Below are 14,795 nucleotides of genomic sequence, written 5' to 3' on the forward strand. Positions count from 1 at the left end.
GTGTGTGTGCGTGTGCATGTGCGTCCCCATCCCAGACACCTGGGTTCTGTGTGTCTTTGTCTTCTGGACTCCGGGGGGGGGGGGGGGGTGTCGAACATCTGGGTTCCATGTGTATGTGTCTTGGATGCCTGGGTTCTGTGCATGTCTGTGTGTGGGTGTGTATACCCAGGAGCAGGGAGAACGTATGTGCGCCTGGAGCAGGGTGGTTTGGTGCCAGAGGGGTTGGATCACTGGCTGGGGAATTCCTTGGAGATGGGGAGAGCCTGCTGGTGCCCCTCATTCCCCCACCCAATGCCATGTCACCCCCCCGCCTCACCCGCCCCCCCCAACTCTGCTTCAGTTTCCCCATAGCCAGGCTCTTGGCAGTTGGGCTTTGTCTGAGCCCCCTGAGGGGTGGGGAAACAGGGGTGTAGACATTGGGGGTGGGGGTGGTGGCCTGAACACCTGGGTTCTTTCATGGGAGTTGGGATACCTGGGTTGGGGGTTGGGTCTGAGGCCTGGGAGCCCGGATGCCTGGGTTCTTTTCTCAGCGCCAAGAACTGAATGGGGCCGGATGTTCAGCAAAGCCTCATCTGGGCGGGGGGGCAGGGTGCTGCATTTCCTTCTTGCACAACTTCCTCATGGGGGGGGGGCAGGCAGGAGGCACCTGCATGGCTGCAGGTGAGAGGCCTGACACACTTGGGACATGCCCAGAGCAGAGGCTTAATGGTTTGAGGAGACTAGGGCTGTGGTCTTCTGGGCCTGGGTCTGAGCTGGGAACAGGGGACATCCAGGATGAGTGAGAACCCAGGGGTTGGGGCCCTATACCTTCATGATTAAGTGGCTCACTGCCTCCCCCAACCTCCTTGCTCCCCCACAAACCCATCCTTTGCCTTTGAGCTGGGCCAGAGATCCCAGGGGTCTGGACCACCCTCTCCCAGCTCTAACCACTATACTCCACTCCTCTCCCAGAGCTGGGCTAGAACTAGGATGACCCCCCCCCCCCCCCCCCCGGCAGTGATGACATCAGGCCGGGGGTAGATTGATACCTGCCCCCCCCTCCCCCAGCCCCATATTCTGACCTGACTCCCATCTCTGGCTTGTGCAATGGGGCTTGGGAGGTGGGGGGTGTAGATCCAGGCCCCATTGACAGGGTTGGGGGGAGGGTTATGACAAACTTGGATTATGACAAACTTGGGGGAGGGGGATGGGCCCATAGGACAGTGGGGGCCTGGTGTGGGGGGCAGGGGGAGAGGCAGTAAGGGACAAACCAGACCCCTGAATGCACCCCCCACTGCCAGCAACCAGGGAATGTTGAAGACTGCCTCCCCATCCATTCCCATGCTTGGGGGGGGGGGGGAGTGATGTCCTGGGGGGGGCCGGAAATTCCACCTTCAGAAAGGGCTGGGCCCAGGGGATTTCCCCCCCCAAGCTTCCTCCTGCCTGAGCTGGGAACTTCCCTCTGTGCCAGGGCTTGGGGCCAAGGCCCTGGTTATGGGGGGAGGGGGAGGCTGCCAGGACCTGTGCTGAGGAGGCAATGAGCTCCACATCCCCCCCCCCCTCCCAGCCCATCTCTGTCTGCCCCCTCACTCCCCACCTGTAGCCCCCTGCCCATGCCCCCAAGCCCTGCTGGTGCAGTGCCCCTCACTCCTGCTCTGCAGCACTTGACCTCCCCCACAGCAGTTTGTGCCCCTCACTCCCAACCCACAGTCCCTGAGCCCCTCACTCCTGGCCTGCAGCCCCTGGCCCTGCCCTGCTGGTTCCCCTCACGCCACACCCCCCCCCCCCCCCAATTGTTCTTCTGCCCTCAGGGCTAAGCTGAGCAGGCAGCACCACCTGGTGGCTGCAGGGGGTGCAGCCACCAGGGCACCCCAGGGCTGGAATGGGGGAGTGGGAGGCCCCCTTCAGCCACCCCCTCCCCCCAGCCTAGAGCCAGGCTCTGCTCTCCCTGTCTCCTCCCAGAGGACGCCAGGGCTAACAGCATTCACATTCAACACCCCTCCCCCCAGGCCCTTTCTTCTGAGATCAACCCCCCCCCCCGCAAATGGCACGCATGGAGGCTCGTTCCAGGCTGGGGAAGGAGATGAAACACTAGCCAGGGCTTGGGGTAAGGCTGCAGGGCCTGTTGGCCCTTCCCAGAAATATGGCAAGGGGGCAGGTACAGGGATGCGGGACAGGCACGGGGCTGGCGGGGGGCAGGGTCTTGGCTGAAGTCTGCAGCACTACCTCAATCTCCACCAGGGCTGCTCTCACCGCCCCCAGGCTCTCTGGCCAGGTCAGTGGTGGCAGGGCCATGACTGAAACAGCCCTGGACCTGGCTCCGAGGGGGCTCAGGCCTGGTCCTTGCATCCAAAGTGCCACCAGGCCTCAATCCCGGGGCACCTGCTCCCTGGGACGGCCCCTTGTCTGCACTGCACCCCCAACCAAGCTGGGGCAGCTCCTTGTGCCCAGCACAGCCTGGCTGTGCCCCAGCTCACACCCCACAGGAAGAGAGAGAGAGGTGGGTGTGTGCAAAGCCAGGTGGGTGAGGCCTGGACTGCCTCACAGCTGCCCGGCAGACACTAGGGGTCATTCCCACCCAGTCGGGCACCAACATCCCACCCACCTGGCTCTGCCCATTCCCCCCACTCCTAGCAAGCAGTTCAGGTTCTCTCTAAACTCTGGCACCCCCCACTTCCCTCCCCCTGTCTTTTGCAATCAAACCAAGACTTAGACCCCCCCCCACACACACACACATTCCAGTGGGAAGCAGGGAAGGACTCACAGGCATCTGGCTGAAAACCACCAAGCACCCGTCAATCAAAAAAAAATTCTCATATTTTTTAATTGGGGGGGGTGGGATTTTTTTGTAGGTTTTTTGTGGGGTTTTTATTATTTTTTTCTGTGTCTTTTTAACTCTGTTTTTTTTTTCTCATTATTTTTCATGCAATGCGTCTCAGTCCCGAGCCCATGGTTTGTTGGGTTATGTCCGTCTCTGGTTCTTTTCTTTTTTCGGGGGGGCTTTTTTTTTTTTTTCTCTCAAACAATGTAGGGAAAAAAAAAAGATAGAACCCGCCAGGCCGGCTCCATATGTATATATATTTTTTTTTTTTGACGGCTTTTTTCTGAGTCTGGGGTTGGGAGTCTTTTGTTTCTGTTGGTTGGTTTCAGGCAGGAAGAGAAAAAAAATACTGGTGTTTCTGTAGCTGGGAAGTTGTTGGGGGTTTTTTTGTCTGTTGGGGGGGGGGTGTTTTTTTTCTTCTTTATCTCTGCAGGCAGTAATAGTAAGGGTTTGGTATAACCAGCAAGCACTCCTCTCCATGTGTCAGGCCTTTGGTGTGTGTGTGTGTGTGTGTGTGTGTGTGTAGGCATGTAAAGGGGCAGGGGCAGGGGACATGGGCTCACAGGCGCTGTCCCTGCTGCAGGTTGAGATGATAAAACTCATCAATAGAAGCTCAGGGGGGACAGTGGGGAAAAAAGCAGAGTTTTTTTTTTGTCTTTTTCCCCCGTTCTTTTGTCACGGTCCTGCTTGGGGGAGCTGCTCCAGGGCTCCATCTGTGGCTCCAAGGCCCCATCATGAGGAGGAAGGCTGGAGTAGGAGGGGAATTCTCCAGGCCTCCTATCCTCCAAATTGGGGTGCCAAGGCCCCCCCTCCTGGGGCAGAGGCTGGAGGGGTAGGGGAATTCGCCAGGGCTCCAGGTCACTTCTCCAAGACTCCTCCTTGAGGCAGAAGCGGGGGGCATAGGGGAATTCTCCGTGCTCCAGGTCATGGCTCCAAGATCCCCCTTGGGGCAGAAGCTGAGGGCAGAAGCTGGAGGGATACGGGATTTCTCCAGGCCTCTATCCTCCAGGTCATGGCTCCAAGCTTCCCCCTGGGGGGGTTTGGAGGGCACCCGATTCCCTTCCCCACTTCTCCCACCCCGAGTTGGCCCATCCCTACCACGTGTCCCATGATGCCCCTCCATGCCTGCCCCCAGGGCACAGTGTGGACTCCCAGCCCCCCCCCCTCACCCGGTGCATGCGTGTAGATGCATTGTGGGAGCATGTGCAGGGCGCCCCGCCCCCAGCTCCCCCGCTAGCAGCAGTCGTCTTCGTCAGTCTCGCTGTAGGGTTCATGCAGGCCATGGCGGGACCCGGCCGGCCGGGCCTTCGGGGGGCCGTGGCCGTGACCTTGACTGTGATAGTAGCCGTTGGGCAGGCGCCGGCCGTGGCGTGAGGGCGAGGCCGTGGCCCGGCAAGTCCTGGGGGTGCCATGGGGGGTCTCGTTGAACTCGGGGCCACGGTAATAGCTGTGATGGGCACCAGGGGGGGCGTCAGGGGGCTGCCACCGGCTGCTGGCGTGGCGATAGCTGCGCGGTGAGGCCGCTGTGGGTCTCTCGGGTGCTGGGTCGGGGTGGCGGCGAGGCACCGGGGGGGCAGCTTTCCGCACCACAGGTGAGTAGGACACGTGTGGACGGGGTGTGGCAGGGGTCTGGGGCAGCTGGCGGCGCCCCCGTCGTGGGGTGCTGGTCCCCGATGTGGACAGGACGGGGCTGCCACTGACCGAACTACTGCCCTACACGAAAATTGAAACAAAAAAGGAAATCAAAAAGCAACAGAAGGAGGAAAAAAAGAAAAAAAACAAAGAAAAAAAAAACAAAGAGAAAAGCAAAGAAACAGGACAAAAAACAAGCAGACGAGGAGGTTAACGAAGGGGTGGGGAGGCAGGTAAGTTAAGGAAGAGACAGTTAACGAAGGGTGGAGTGGCAGGAAGAGGTGGGGACAGCAGGTATGGTAGGAATCAAGGATGGGGGGACACAGAGAACACCCACAGCAATGGGGCAGGGGGAGGTAGGATGGGGGAAACCAGACAGAAGGAGCCAGGAGGCCAGAAAGCAAAGAAAGGGGTGGAGGGAAGAGCAGAAAGAAGGAAGAAACAGAGGGTGGAAGGGGAAACCCTGTGAGAAGAGAGATGATCAATGGAGACTTTGGTGGGGGGGAGGGTCTGATTTGTGGGGGGGTGCTGATGGCCTGAGGGTAGAGGGAAAGCAGGGATGGAGCTGGAGCCAGGGAGTGGGGGGGTCAACAGAGTAGGGTGGCGCACTGGGTCTGGGCGGGGCACGGAACAGAGCTGAGCTGGGGACTGGAGAGAACTGGGTCAACGCGGAGGGCAATGGGGGGTGGCACTCAGGGTCTCCACAGCCGTGTTCTTGGTGCCCACTTTCCTGGTCCCCCCCCGCCAAAAGGTGCTCAAAGCCCCCCTTGCTCGGGCAATGCCCTGCCCCAGCAAGGAGGGAAACAGACACAGGGGGGCAGTGGGGCATGGCCTGACAGGAGGCATTAGGATCAGCAAGGTTAGGAGCTTGGCAGCCCCCTTCCCTCCACCCCTGCATGCAGGGGATGGGGAGGGAGCAGCGTGCAGCCTGCATTTGGCATGTGCCACGTGTGTCCCCCCACAGCAGAGCTGCTTGTACTGCTGCACGTGTGTCACGCATGTGTTGTGGATAGGCCCATGTTTCTGTGGCATGTCCATGCTGGGCTTCCTGGCTGCATGTGTCTGATGCATGTGTGGTGCAGACCTGTGCCCCCCACATGCCCATCTACATGCATGTGCAGAGGCTACATGTGTGCCCATGTTGCTGTACATGGCGGTGGTATATACCCTGTGTGCGCATGCCCAGTTCTGCACGTCCATGTAGTGCATTCCCCATGTACCTTCCTCTGTGTTTCACACATGCACACCCCACATGTATCCTCTCTGTTGCACATGCCCTGCATGTACCCTCCTCTCTGCATGTCACATCCATGTCTCACGTGTCCCACCTTTATCCAACGTGCATGTCCCCCATGTGTACTATGTCACACACATGCTCCACATGTTGCCCACTCTCTGCATATGTTGTACAAGCTTGTGCTCCCATGTACCCACCCTCTCTGCATGTCATGTACCCCACACATATGCACAGGAGGGGGTCATGGCACACATGTACCCCATATGTACCCCTCTCTGTCCTACATGCATGTGCCCCATGTCTACCACCTATCACATAGGTGTACCCCACATGTACCTCCCTCTCTGCATATTACACATGTGTGACTACACAGGTAGTCCCTATCTGCACATCACATGTGCATGTGCTCCCCTGTAGGCATGGTGGGGGGATATTGCACATACATGCACCACAAAAGCAGCCACCTCGCTGCAGGCCTCACACATGTGTGCCCCCCCACATGACCCCGCCCCCTCTCTACCTGTGCAGCTCACACGTGTGCCTGGCCTCAGGTCAGCTCTGTTCCAAGCTTTCCCACATTGCAGAGCCCCAAGGTACCCAGGACAGGGGTCACAGCACACACATGGGTCCGGGTGGGCAGTGGGGGAGCTCTGCTGGCACCTACCTGTGCCCCCCTGGCCGGGGCAGCGGAGCCAAGCGGGCAACACGAAGAGAAACATGAATCAGGGCCAGACCCGCCACCAAACTGCACGCGCAGTGGGGGGAGCGGGGATAGGAGGAGGAGGAGGAGGCAGGAAACAAGCAGGAGGGGGCAGGGAGTGGGGGGCCGTGGTGAGGGGAGAGGGTGGGGCAAGCAGTTGGGGGGAGTCATGGAAATGGAGGGCTTGAAGGGACTTCAAGACACCTGCCCCCCCAGACCCCTCCAAGCCCCAGAGTGAAGGGAGGGGGTGGGAATGCTGGGGGGATCAAGGCCTTGCCCCATCCCACCAAGGACCCGGGCCCTCCTCTTCCCCCCCACTCTGAAGGAACTAGGTCATCACCCATTGAAGCCTGGACTGGCTCCCCCCTCCCTCCTGCTCAGGATCAGACCCATTCTCCCCCTGCCCCCCAACTTAGATGTTTGGCTGGGGCTGGGAGTAGGGCTGGGGCAGGGATCATTCCCACAGGATCAGGCCCACTCCTCCCCTTTAGGCCCCTGCCCTGTGGGAGGGCTCTCAGCATCACAATATGGGGAATCTCCTTAGATGCACCTCTAGCTCCAGCCCCAGCTGCTCTTCCCCCCTACCCCCACTGGGGCCCTAGAGGATGAGGGGGGTGGGGTAGGGGGCACCCACCTGGCGGGGCGGGGGGTGGTCGCGGGCCTCACTGGGGGAACGGGACCAGCGGCGGTCGCGGTCACGGTCGCGAGGCCGCCCATCCTCGTGCCGGTGGTGATGGTGGTGATGGTGGTGGTGATGTCGCCGGTCCTTGGGGCGTCCACGCTCCCCATCACGCTCCTTCAGGGGTAGTTCACCCGACGGCGGTGTCATGCTCAGGTCCGTGCCCAGGCCTGCCAAGAGGGTGGGACAGGTAAGGAGCTCACTGGGAGCCAGCGGGAGAGACCCAATCATGTTGGCTGTGGGGGAAGAGGGTGATGCAAGGCCTACCCTGACGTGGGAGACCTGTGGTCTGTCGTGCAATCACATAAGAGACCTGTAGCCCCAGCTGTGCAATTGCATGAGACTCCTGTGCCCCGTCTTGCAATTGCACAAGACTCTTGTGCCCTATTGTGCTATTGCACAAAACCCATGGCCTGGACTGTACAATCACAAGAGGATCCTGCGACCTGTCATGCAATTGCGTAAGTGTCCCTTGCCCTGATGCAATCACACAAGAAACCTGTGGCCTGGGTTGTTCAATGGCACAAGAGTCCTGCAGCCTGCCATACAATTGCATAAGAATCCTGTGCCCTGTCATGCAATTACACAAGACTCCTGTGCCCTGTCGTGCAATTGCACAAGAGACCCATGACTTGGGCCGTGCAATTGCACAAGAGTCCTGCAGCCCATCATACAATCATGTGGGAATCCCATGCCCTGGCATGCACTTGCACAAGAGACTCACAGCATAGGCCATGCTATTGCATGAGTGTCCCACATCGTGGTCCCTGCCATCACAAAAAAGAAACCCAAAGCATCTGCTGTGCAGTCACTGTCGGTGGGATGGCACAGGCTCAGGGAGCTGCGGGGTCACCAGAGTCAGGGGCCAGGGCTGGGGACGCAAAGGCAGGGGCTTGGCAGGGGCAGGGGGCATCAGAGGCCAGGGCCTGTGGGGGCACCAAGAAGCATCATGGAAAGGGGCCAGGCACTGGGAGACATTGGCGGGGAGCACGGCTGGGGGGCATGAGGGTCAGGGGATCAAGGGGGTACCAAGGGCTGAGGGAGCCACAGACCTGCATCAGCATCTGCGTAGCGGCCCAGTGAGCGGTCAGAAGCACGGTGGGCACGGTCCCGGTCCCGGTCCCTGCGGCGCAGGTGATGGCGCTGTGCGTCATCAGGGGGGACGCGCTCCAATGAGTAGTCATCCAGGCGGATACCCCGGGCCCGTGGATGCCCCAGCACTGAGGCCGAACGCTTCATGGGGCTGACATCTGGGATAGTCTGTGCAGAGAGAGATGGAGACACAGAAGGCACCAGGGCCGTGGGTGCTGGGACGTGGCTGGGATCCCTCCCACCCCCCAAGGAGCACACACCTTTCCCCCAACAACCCATGGAGCTGTTACATGGACATGGTGAGTCCATGGAGGGATGGACCTCCCCTAGGGACATCTGGGATTCAGCCCCAGTGCACTCCACTGGCCTGATGGGGAAACAAAGGCACAGAGCAGGGCCTCTAGGCTGCTTCCCCCACCAACAGCCTTGGGACTCAAGAGGTCTTGCCTCTGCTCCCACGTACCAACTGAAAAAAGAACCCAGGAGTCCCGGCACCATGCCACACCACACCATGCCACGCTCCATTTAAACGAGACAACCCAGGAGTACTGGGATGCCCAGGCCTTTTTAATCGCTGGTCTATGCTCTACCTTGGGAAAGGACCCAGAAGTCCTGGCTCCCCCTCCTGCTAGCCAGCAGATCCCACCAGCCAGAGAGAGAACCCAGGCGTCCTGGCTCTCAGACCCACCTTTTTAACCCCGCCCCCCACCTCCTCCCTCTTCCAAGGCTGATGCCCTCTTGCCCTGTGCCCAGGGTGGGTATCAAGCTGCCCAGCCAACATCCCTGGCCTTACTGTAATAACCTAATACACAGAATATATAGATCCATGCACATCCAGGTCCTGGTCAGGACAGCAGGTGGTTGGCACTACCACAACACACCTAACATATGAATGTACAGCTCCCTGCATGTCAGGAGGATCTCTGGCACTACCATAATACATCTAATACATAGTAAGGTACAGTTCCCTGTATATCAGGGAACTGGTCAGGAGAGGGCAGGTCCCTGGCACTACCACACTGCACCTAATAGACAAAAAGTACAGATCCCGGCACATGCAGGTCCCTGTCAGGGCAGTGAGTGGTTGGTGCTACCATAATATACCTAATATACAAATGTACAGCTCCCTGCACATCAGGCAGCTGGTCAGGAAGGAGGCACCAAGGAGGGTCTCTAACACTACAGTAATATAGGTATACTATAATATACCTAATACATAGTAATGCACATCATGGTCCTGCTAGTGGGTGACTGGCACTACTATAATACAGCTAATACATGGTAATGTACAGCTCCCTGCACATCCTGGTCATGCTAATGGGTGGTTGGCACAACTGTAATGCATCTAATATACAAATGTACAGCTCCCTGCACATTAGGGGCATAGTCAAGAGGGTGCCGGTCCCTGGCACTACCATAACATATCTAATACATAGTAATGCATAGCTCCCTGGTCAGGATGGGGGCTGCTGGGTGCTGCCCCAAGACACAGAGCCCCACTGGCTGCTCCCTGCTGGCTGCCCTCTGCCTCCAGGCTCAGCTGGAGGGGCCCATTCTAGAGGCTGCCCCCTGCTGCCACTTGGGGTAGGGGGTCCAGGAGCCCTGCTAGGAGCAGACAGAGCTGGACTGGGGGGTATGCACCATGCTGCTTTTGAAGGCTGTGGCTGCCTGGTACAGCATCCCCTGGCAGGGGGTGCAGGGCCGTGCCGGGGCACAGGACTCTGCCGTGGGGCCGGTCTGATGGACAAGGACCAGATGGGGCAGAAAAGTGAGGGGGAAGGACTTGGGGAGGAAGCAGGTGGGGGGAGAGATGGAGGGCATATGGGCACAGACAAACAGAGAGAGCAGGGTGATTATGGGCCTCGAGATATAGGCTGCAGAGAGATGGACAGACAGATGGACACCTAGAAAGGAAGTGAATGGGGAAAGATGGGTGGGGATAGAAATGGGGTATGAGGACTGACAGAGAGAGAACTCAAGGGAGAGAGAGACAGAAAGACACATACAAATAGAGATAGAGACAGACCAGCCAAAAAGAGAAAGAAAGACAAACAGAGAGACAGGTAGATAGGCAGAAATACACAAACAGAGACAGGCAGAGAAAGGGAGAGAGAGACAGAGAGGGACAAACAGGGAGACAAAGACAAACACACAGATAGATAGAGAGACAGCTATAAGGACAGACAGACAGCAAATGAGATAGACAGGGACAGACAAACAGAAAGACATGCACACAGATAGATGAATAGACAGAGACAGACAGATACACGCATGAGCGCACGCACACGTACAGACAGCTGGGACGGTAGGTAGGTGGCAGTCAGGGACAATGGACAAGCCATGGACTGTGTCCATCTGTCCATCCATCCAAGGACGAGCCCACGGCATGGGGTAGGGAGGGTGCTGGGGGGCCTTGCGGCGGTACATACACTGAGATTATTTCCTCGGGGCCGCACCTTCCTCCGCTGCAGGGGCCAGGCAGGGCGGTGCACACAGAGAGGGAGAGAGAGAGACAGGAGATAAATACAGGGGGGGGAGATGAGATGGGGAGGGACACCAGGGAACAGGGGACAGCAGCACGGCAGGACCCCCCAGCATGCTCCCGGCACCCCCCAACACAGCGCCAGCCCCAGAGCAAGCTGCAGCCCAGCTCTGCCCCCCACCCCCAGCAATAGCCCCAGTGGGCTGGGATCAGCCCCCCCCACCCGAGCAGCAATGCCATAAGCATCTACACAGGCCCCTCTGGAGTGAATCCGGATTAGCCAGCAAGGGGAAAGCAGGCTGAGCCCCCTGCCCCTTTCTCCCAGTGCGGACACTCCAGGTCCTGAAGTGACTCTGGTTTGGCCCTTGTTCAGCTCCAGCCTGCAGGGACCCAGCGATGAAAGTGGTGTGGGGGAAAAGAACCCAGGAGCCCAGAGTTTTGATGCCCCTGTTTTAAGTGCTGGATCCCTCCCGCCTCCCAGAGCAGGGAGAACCCAGGTGTCCAGGGTCCCAGCCCCACCCTGCTCTAACCACTAGCAGTACTGCCCTCCCAGAGCTATGAAAAAAACACAGGCATTTGGGCTCCCAGCATGCCCTGCTCCTCTCCTCCAAACAGAAAGGGAACCCATGTGTCCAGGTTCCCAGCTCCCCCTGCTCTAATTGCTAGCTCTACTGCCCTCCCAGAACAGGGAGGGCACCCAGGTGTCCAGCGCCCCCTCACCCTGCTTCATGGATGCCCTGCATGGACACATGTGCAGTGTATTGGTGCAGCGCTCACACACACGTGTCCTCACGCTCACACACACGTGTCCTCACGCTCACACACACATGCGGCTCAATGCCATTGCCCCATGCTGAGCCCAGCACTGCCCAGCTCATGCGTCATCATTACCACCTCCCCCTTCGTCCCCCCTGCAAGCCACACTGGGGTGTTGTTGTTAAGAGAGATAGGGTGAGCACCCCTCCCTTGCACCCCCCCCACCTGTTGCTAGGCAGCATGCGCCATGCCAACATGGGAAGCTCATGTCACAAGCCTGATAGAAGCAGCGGGAAGTGGGAAATCTCATGAGTGGGCACTGGGGGCAAGCAGAGCGGGAAGAGAACCCAGGTGTCTGGGCTCCTGCCCCCTGCTCAAACAGCAACCCCTCACTCCCTTCCCACAGCACAGTGAGAGAGCCCAGGTGTCCAGGCTCACAACCTCCCCCCAACACCCCCTCTCTTACCCAGAAGGTCCCACTCCCCGCACAGAGCTGGAGGGAACCCAGGCATCCAGGCTCCCAGACCTCCTCCCACTCCCCTCCCAGAGCTGGACCAGAACCCAGGCATCTGGGCTCCCAACTCTCCCTGCTCTAAATCCCCCAGCCCCCACTTGCCTCCCAGAGCTGCAGAGAACCCAGGCATCCAGGGTGCCAGACCCCCCTGCTCCCTATCTTGTCACCCCACCACAGCAGCCCAGCCCCCTGCAACCACCCAGTGCTAGGGACTGCACTTGCTTCCTCCCAAGATGGAGGCGCCAGAGTCCCATGCTCCCAGCATGCATGGTTGGGACTGGTGCAGGTAGTGACACACATGTCCCCAGCCCACAGGCCCCAGCACCATCATGGTATGCCACAGCATGGAACTCCCCCCTACCCCTAGCTGGGGAAATGCTGGAATGTGGCAGCCAACTGGCAGCTCTTGCGGAAGGGCCTGAGGGGGCTGTGGGGGGTCTCAATGTCTCCCCCCAGCCTAAGCCAGCACCACCTGGTGCCCTCACCTGGTTCTCGGCAGGCAGCCGTGGCATGGAGGCAGCTCGGCCATGCCCCTGCATGGGGGGGTAGTGATCGCTGTCTGAGTAGCCGTCCTTGCCAATTTCCCGCATCTCCACCGACTGCAGGGGGCAGCTGTGTGTTAAGTGGGGGAAGAGAAGGAGGCTTCCCCACAAGTGAGAACCTAGGAGTCCCTGAGCTCATGCCCCACCTCCCAAGTCTCTTGGGGTCCAGATACCGGCTCCTGTTGTCATCCCACTCCCTGCTCCAATCCACCAGTCCTGGGAGAACCTAGGCATCCGGGCTCTCACCTACAATCTCTGCTCTAACCCATCAGCCCCTACTCCCCTTTGAGAGCTGGGAGAGAGTCCAGGCTCCCAGCACTCCCTGCTTTCACCCACCTGCCCCAAGAGAGAACACAGGAATCTGGGCTCCTAGCCCCTCCTGCTTTCACCTCCGAGCACCCCATCTCCTCTCAGAGCTGAGCAGAGAACCCAGGCATCCGAGCTCCCAGCCCCTCCTGCTCTCACCCCCGTCCTCCCCCTCCCCACCATGGGGCACTTTGGGATGGGGGCAGGGGGCACCTGGGAGCTGGGCCGGCTATTGGGCAGATCATCGGGGCGGGCACGCTCAGGGCTCCAGGTGCCTGTCTTCTGGAACATCTCCTGGGCACGCTGCGTCACCCAAGACTGGCTCTCCTTCATGCCGCCCTCGTGCCCCCTGCAACAAGCCCCCATCAACCCCAGCCCCCCCCGCCCGACCCATGGCCATCAGCAGGGGGCGCTGTGGGGCGGGAGGGCAGGTCTGAGGCCCCTCAGCCCCAGCCTGGCCCTGCAGGGGGTGCTGTGGGGGGAGGGGCATGATCCCTGGCTGGGGAGGAGGGGGGGGCAGGATCAGGCCCACCAGAACTTACAAGCCTCCTCCTTGGTCGAGGGGAGGGGGTGGTAGTGCATCCTGCCCAGGACCCCCCTCCTGGCCGGGAGATGGCGGCTCCATGCGCTGGAACATCAGTGGTGTCCGATTCTGTGGGGACACCGGGGGGTGAATGAGAAAGGGAACTAGGAGGCAAAGAGGGGGGTTGCGCCCAGCCCCTATGGGGGACCTGCAGCAGGATAAACTGAGACAAGGTGGTGATGGAGGGGGCAGGGCTGGGCATGACACTGGGGTTTGGTACCTGCTCCTCCCGCATGGCCTGCAGCTTCTTGGCTTTGCTCTGCCGATAATACTCCATGATCATCATGGCCGCATAGATCTTCCCCACTGTCAGATCTGTAGCTGGGGTGGGGCAAATATAGTGTGAGGCCCAGAGCCATTGGTGCAGCCTCCCCACCCTGCCCCCACATCCCCCAGGGCTGGTCCCTCCCCCGCCTCTGGCCCCCATTGGGAAAAGAACCCAGGAGTCCTGAATCTCATTACCACTCCCCACCCCCATTCTACCACCCCACCTCCACCCTTTCCTTCAAAGAGCTGCAGAGAGAACCCAGGAGTCCTGATTCCCACCTCTCCATACTGCCAACTCTCCCCGCTAGACCCCAATACTCTCCCAGAGTTGGGATGAGGACCCAGGCAGCTGGACTCCCAGCTCGGCATGCCCCCACCCAGGCACCACGGAGCAGTGCTGCCCCTGTGGGGTGGGGTGGGGTGGACTGAGGGAGGGGGCGATCCTGGGGAGGAGGGGGCAGTGTCTGGATGGGACATGCCACTCCTGGCAAGAGATGACAGGTGGGAGATCTGGGCAAAACATGCTGCCCATGGCAGAGGGAGGGGTCCTTACATTTGTGGGGGGTGACAAGGAGGTCCAGGGTCTTCTGGGACAGGTTGGGCCAGATGGCCATCATCTCCTTGCGCAGCTCTGCATCCATCTGCTGCTTGTCTGCACCTCCTGCAGGCACCCGGTGCTGGGTCAGGGGGGTTCTTGGGCACCCAGCGCCCCCCAGCAGGCAGCTCCTACCTGGGGTACTTGGGACACCCCCCCCCTCCCACACGCACATAGCCAGTCCTGCCCCCTCCCCACAGCACTCCCTGTTGGCAGAGGCCAGTCCTGCAGCCATCATGGTCTTCCTCCCCATGGTGCCTTGAGCCCCAACCACCCCTCAGCCTCAGTGGTACACCCCCCTCTGCCAGGCTCTGGGTTGGGTGGTGGTGATGGTGGGGTCCCAGCCCCTGCCTTTGGCAATCTTGATGTCCAGAGCTGTGCGGATCAGGGCCATGAGGGTGGAGTTGAAGTGCACCGTGTTGTCATCAGCCACTGGCAGGTCCATCCGCAGCAGCCTCTGCAAAGACCGAACAGAGGTGTCACATGGCATCTGCCCCCCTCCCCAGTGGCACATGGGTCCCTCCCTCCCTCCCCCGGAGAACTCTGGGCACCCTCAGCTTTCCCACACCCCCACCCGGCCTGCACCAAGGGGCTAAGGACCCAGACCCCC

At 59.9% G+C, this 14,795-nt stretch overlaps 1 protein-coding gene across 4 annotated transcripts in view; it reads right to left on the reverse strand.

Annotated features, from left to right (window-relative positions):
- Positions 1–2,778: 2,778 nt before the first annotated feature.
- The window catches only part of CACNA1A (calcium voltage-gated channel subunit alpha1 A), a 129,314-nt gene continuing 117,297 nt past the window's right edge, over positions 2,779–14,795 (reverse strand). For 2 of the 4 annotated variants that reach the window (XM_059732301.1, XM_059732300.1), the window contains exons 42-51: positions 14,537–14,642; positions 14,144–14,251; positions 13,544–13,644; positions 13,283–13,392; positions 12,954–13,089; positions 12,378–12,491; positions 10,570–10,605; positions 8,101–8,308; positions 7,004–7,218; positions 2,779–4,513 (exon numbers count right to left, since the gene is read on the reverse strand). In XM_059732301.1, coding sequence (XP_059588284.1) covers positions 4,034–4,513; positions 7,004–7,218; positions 8,101–8,308; positions 10,570–10,605; positions 12,378–12,491; positions 12,954–13,089; positions 13,283–13,392; positions 13,544–13,644; positions 14,144–14,251; positions 14,537–14,642 — 1,614 coding nt within the window. In that variant the 3' untranslated portion in view covers positions 2,779–4,033. The remainder of the gene's footprint in view (positions 4,514–7,003; positions 7,219–8,100; positions 8,309–10,569; positions 10,606–12,377; positions 12,492–12,953; positions 13,090–13,282; positions 13,393–13,543; positions 13,645–14,143; positions 14,252–14,536; positions 14,643–14,795) is intronic. The other 2 variants (XM_059732303.1, XM_059732302.1) reach the window with 2 other exon arrangements.

Source organism: Alligator mississippiensis, chromosome 8 (assembly GCF_030867095.1).
Source record: "Alligator mississippiensis isolate rAllMis1 chromosome 8, rAllMis1, whole genome shotgun sequence".
NCBI lineage: Eukaryota > Metazoa > Chordata > Crocodylia > Alligatoridae > Alligator > Alligator mississippiensis.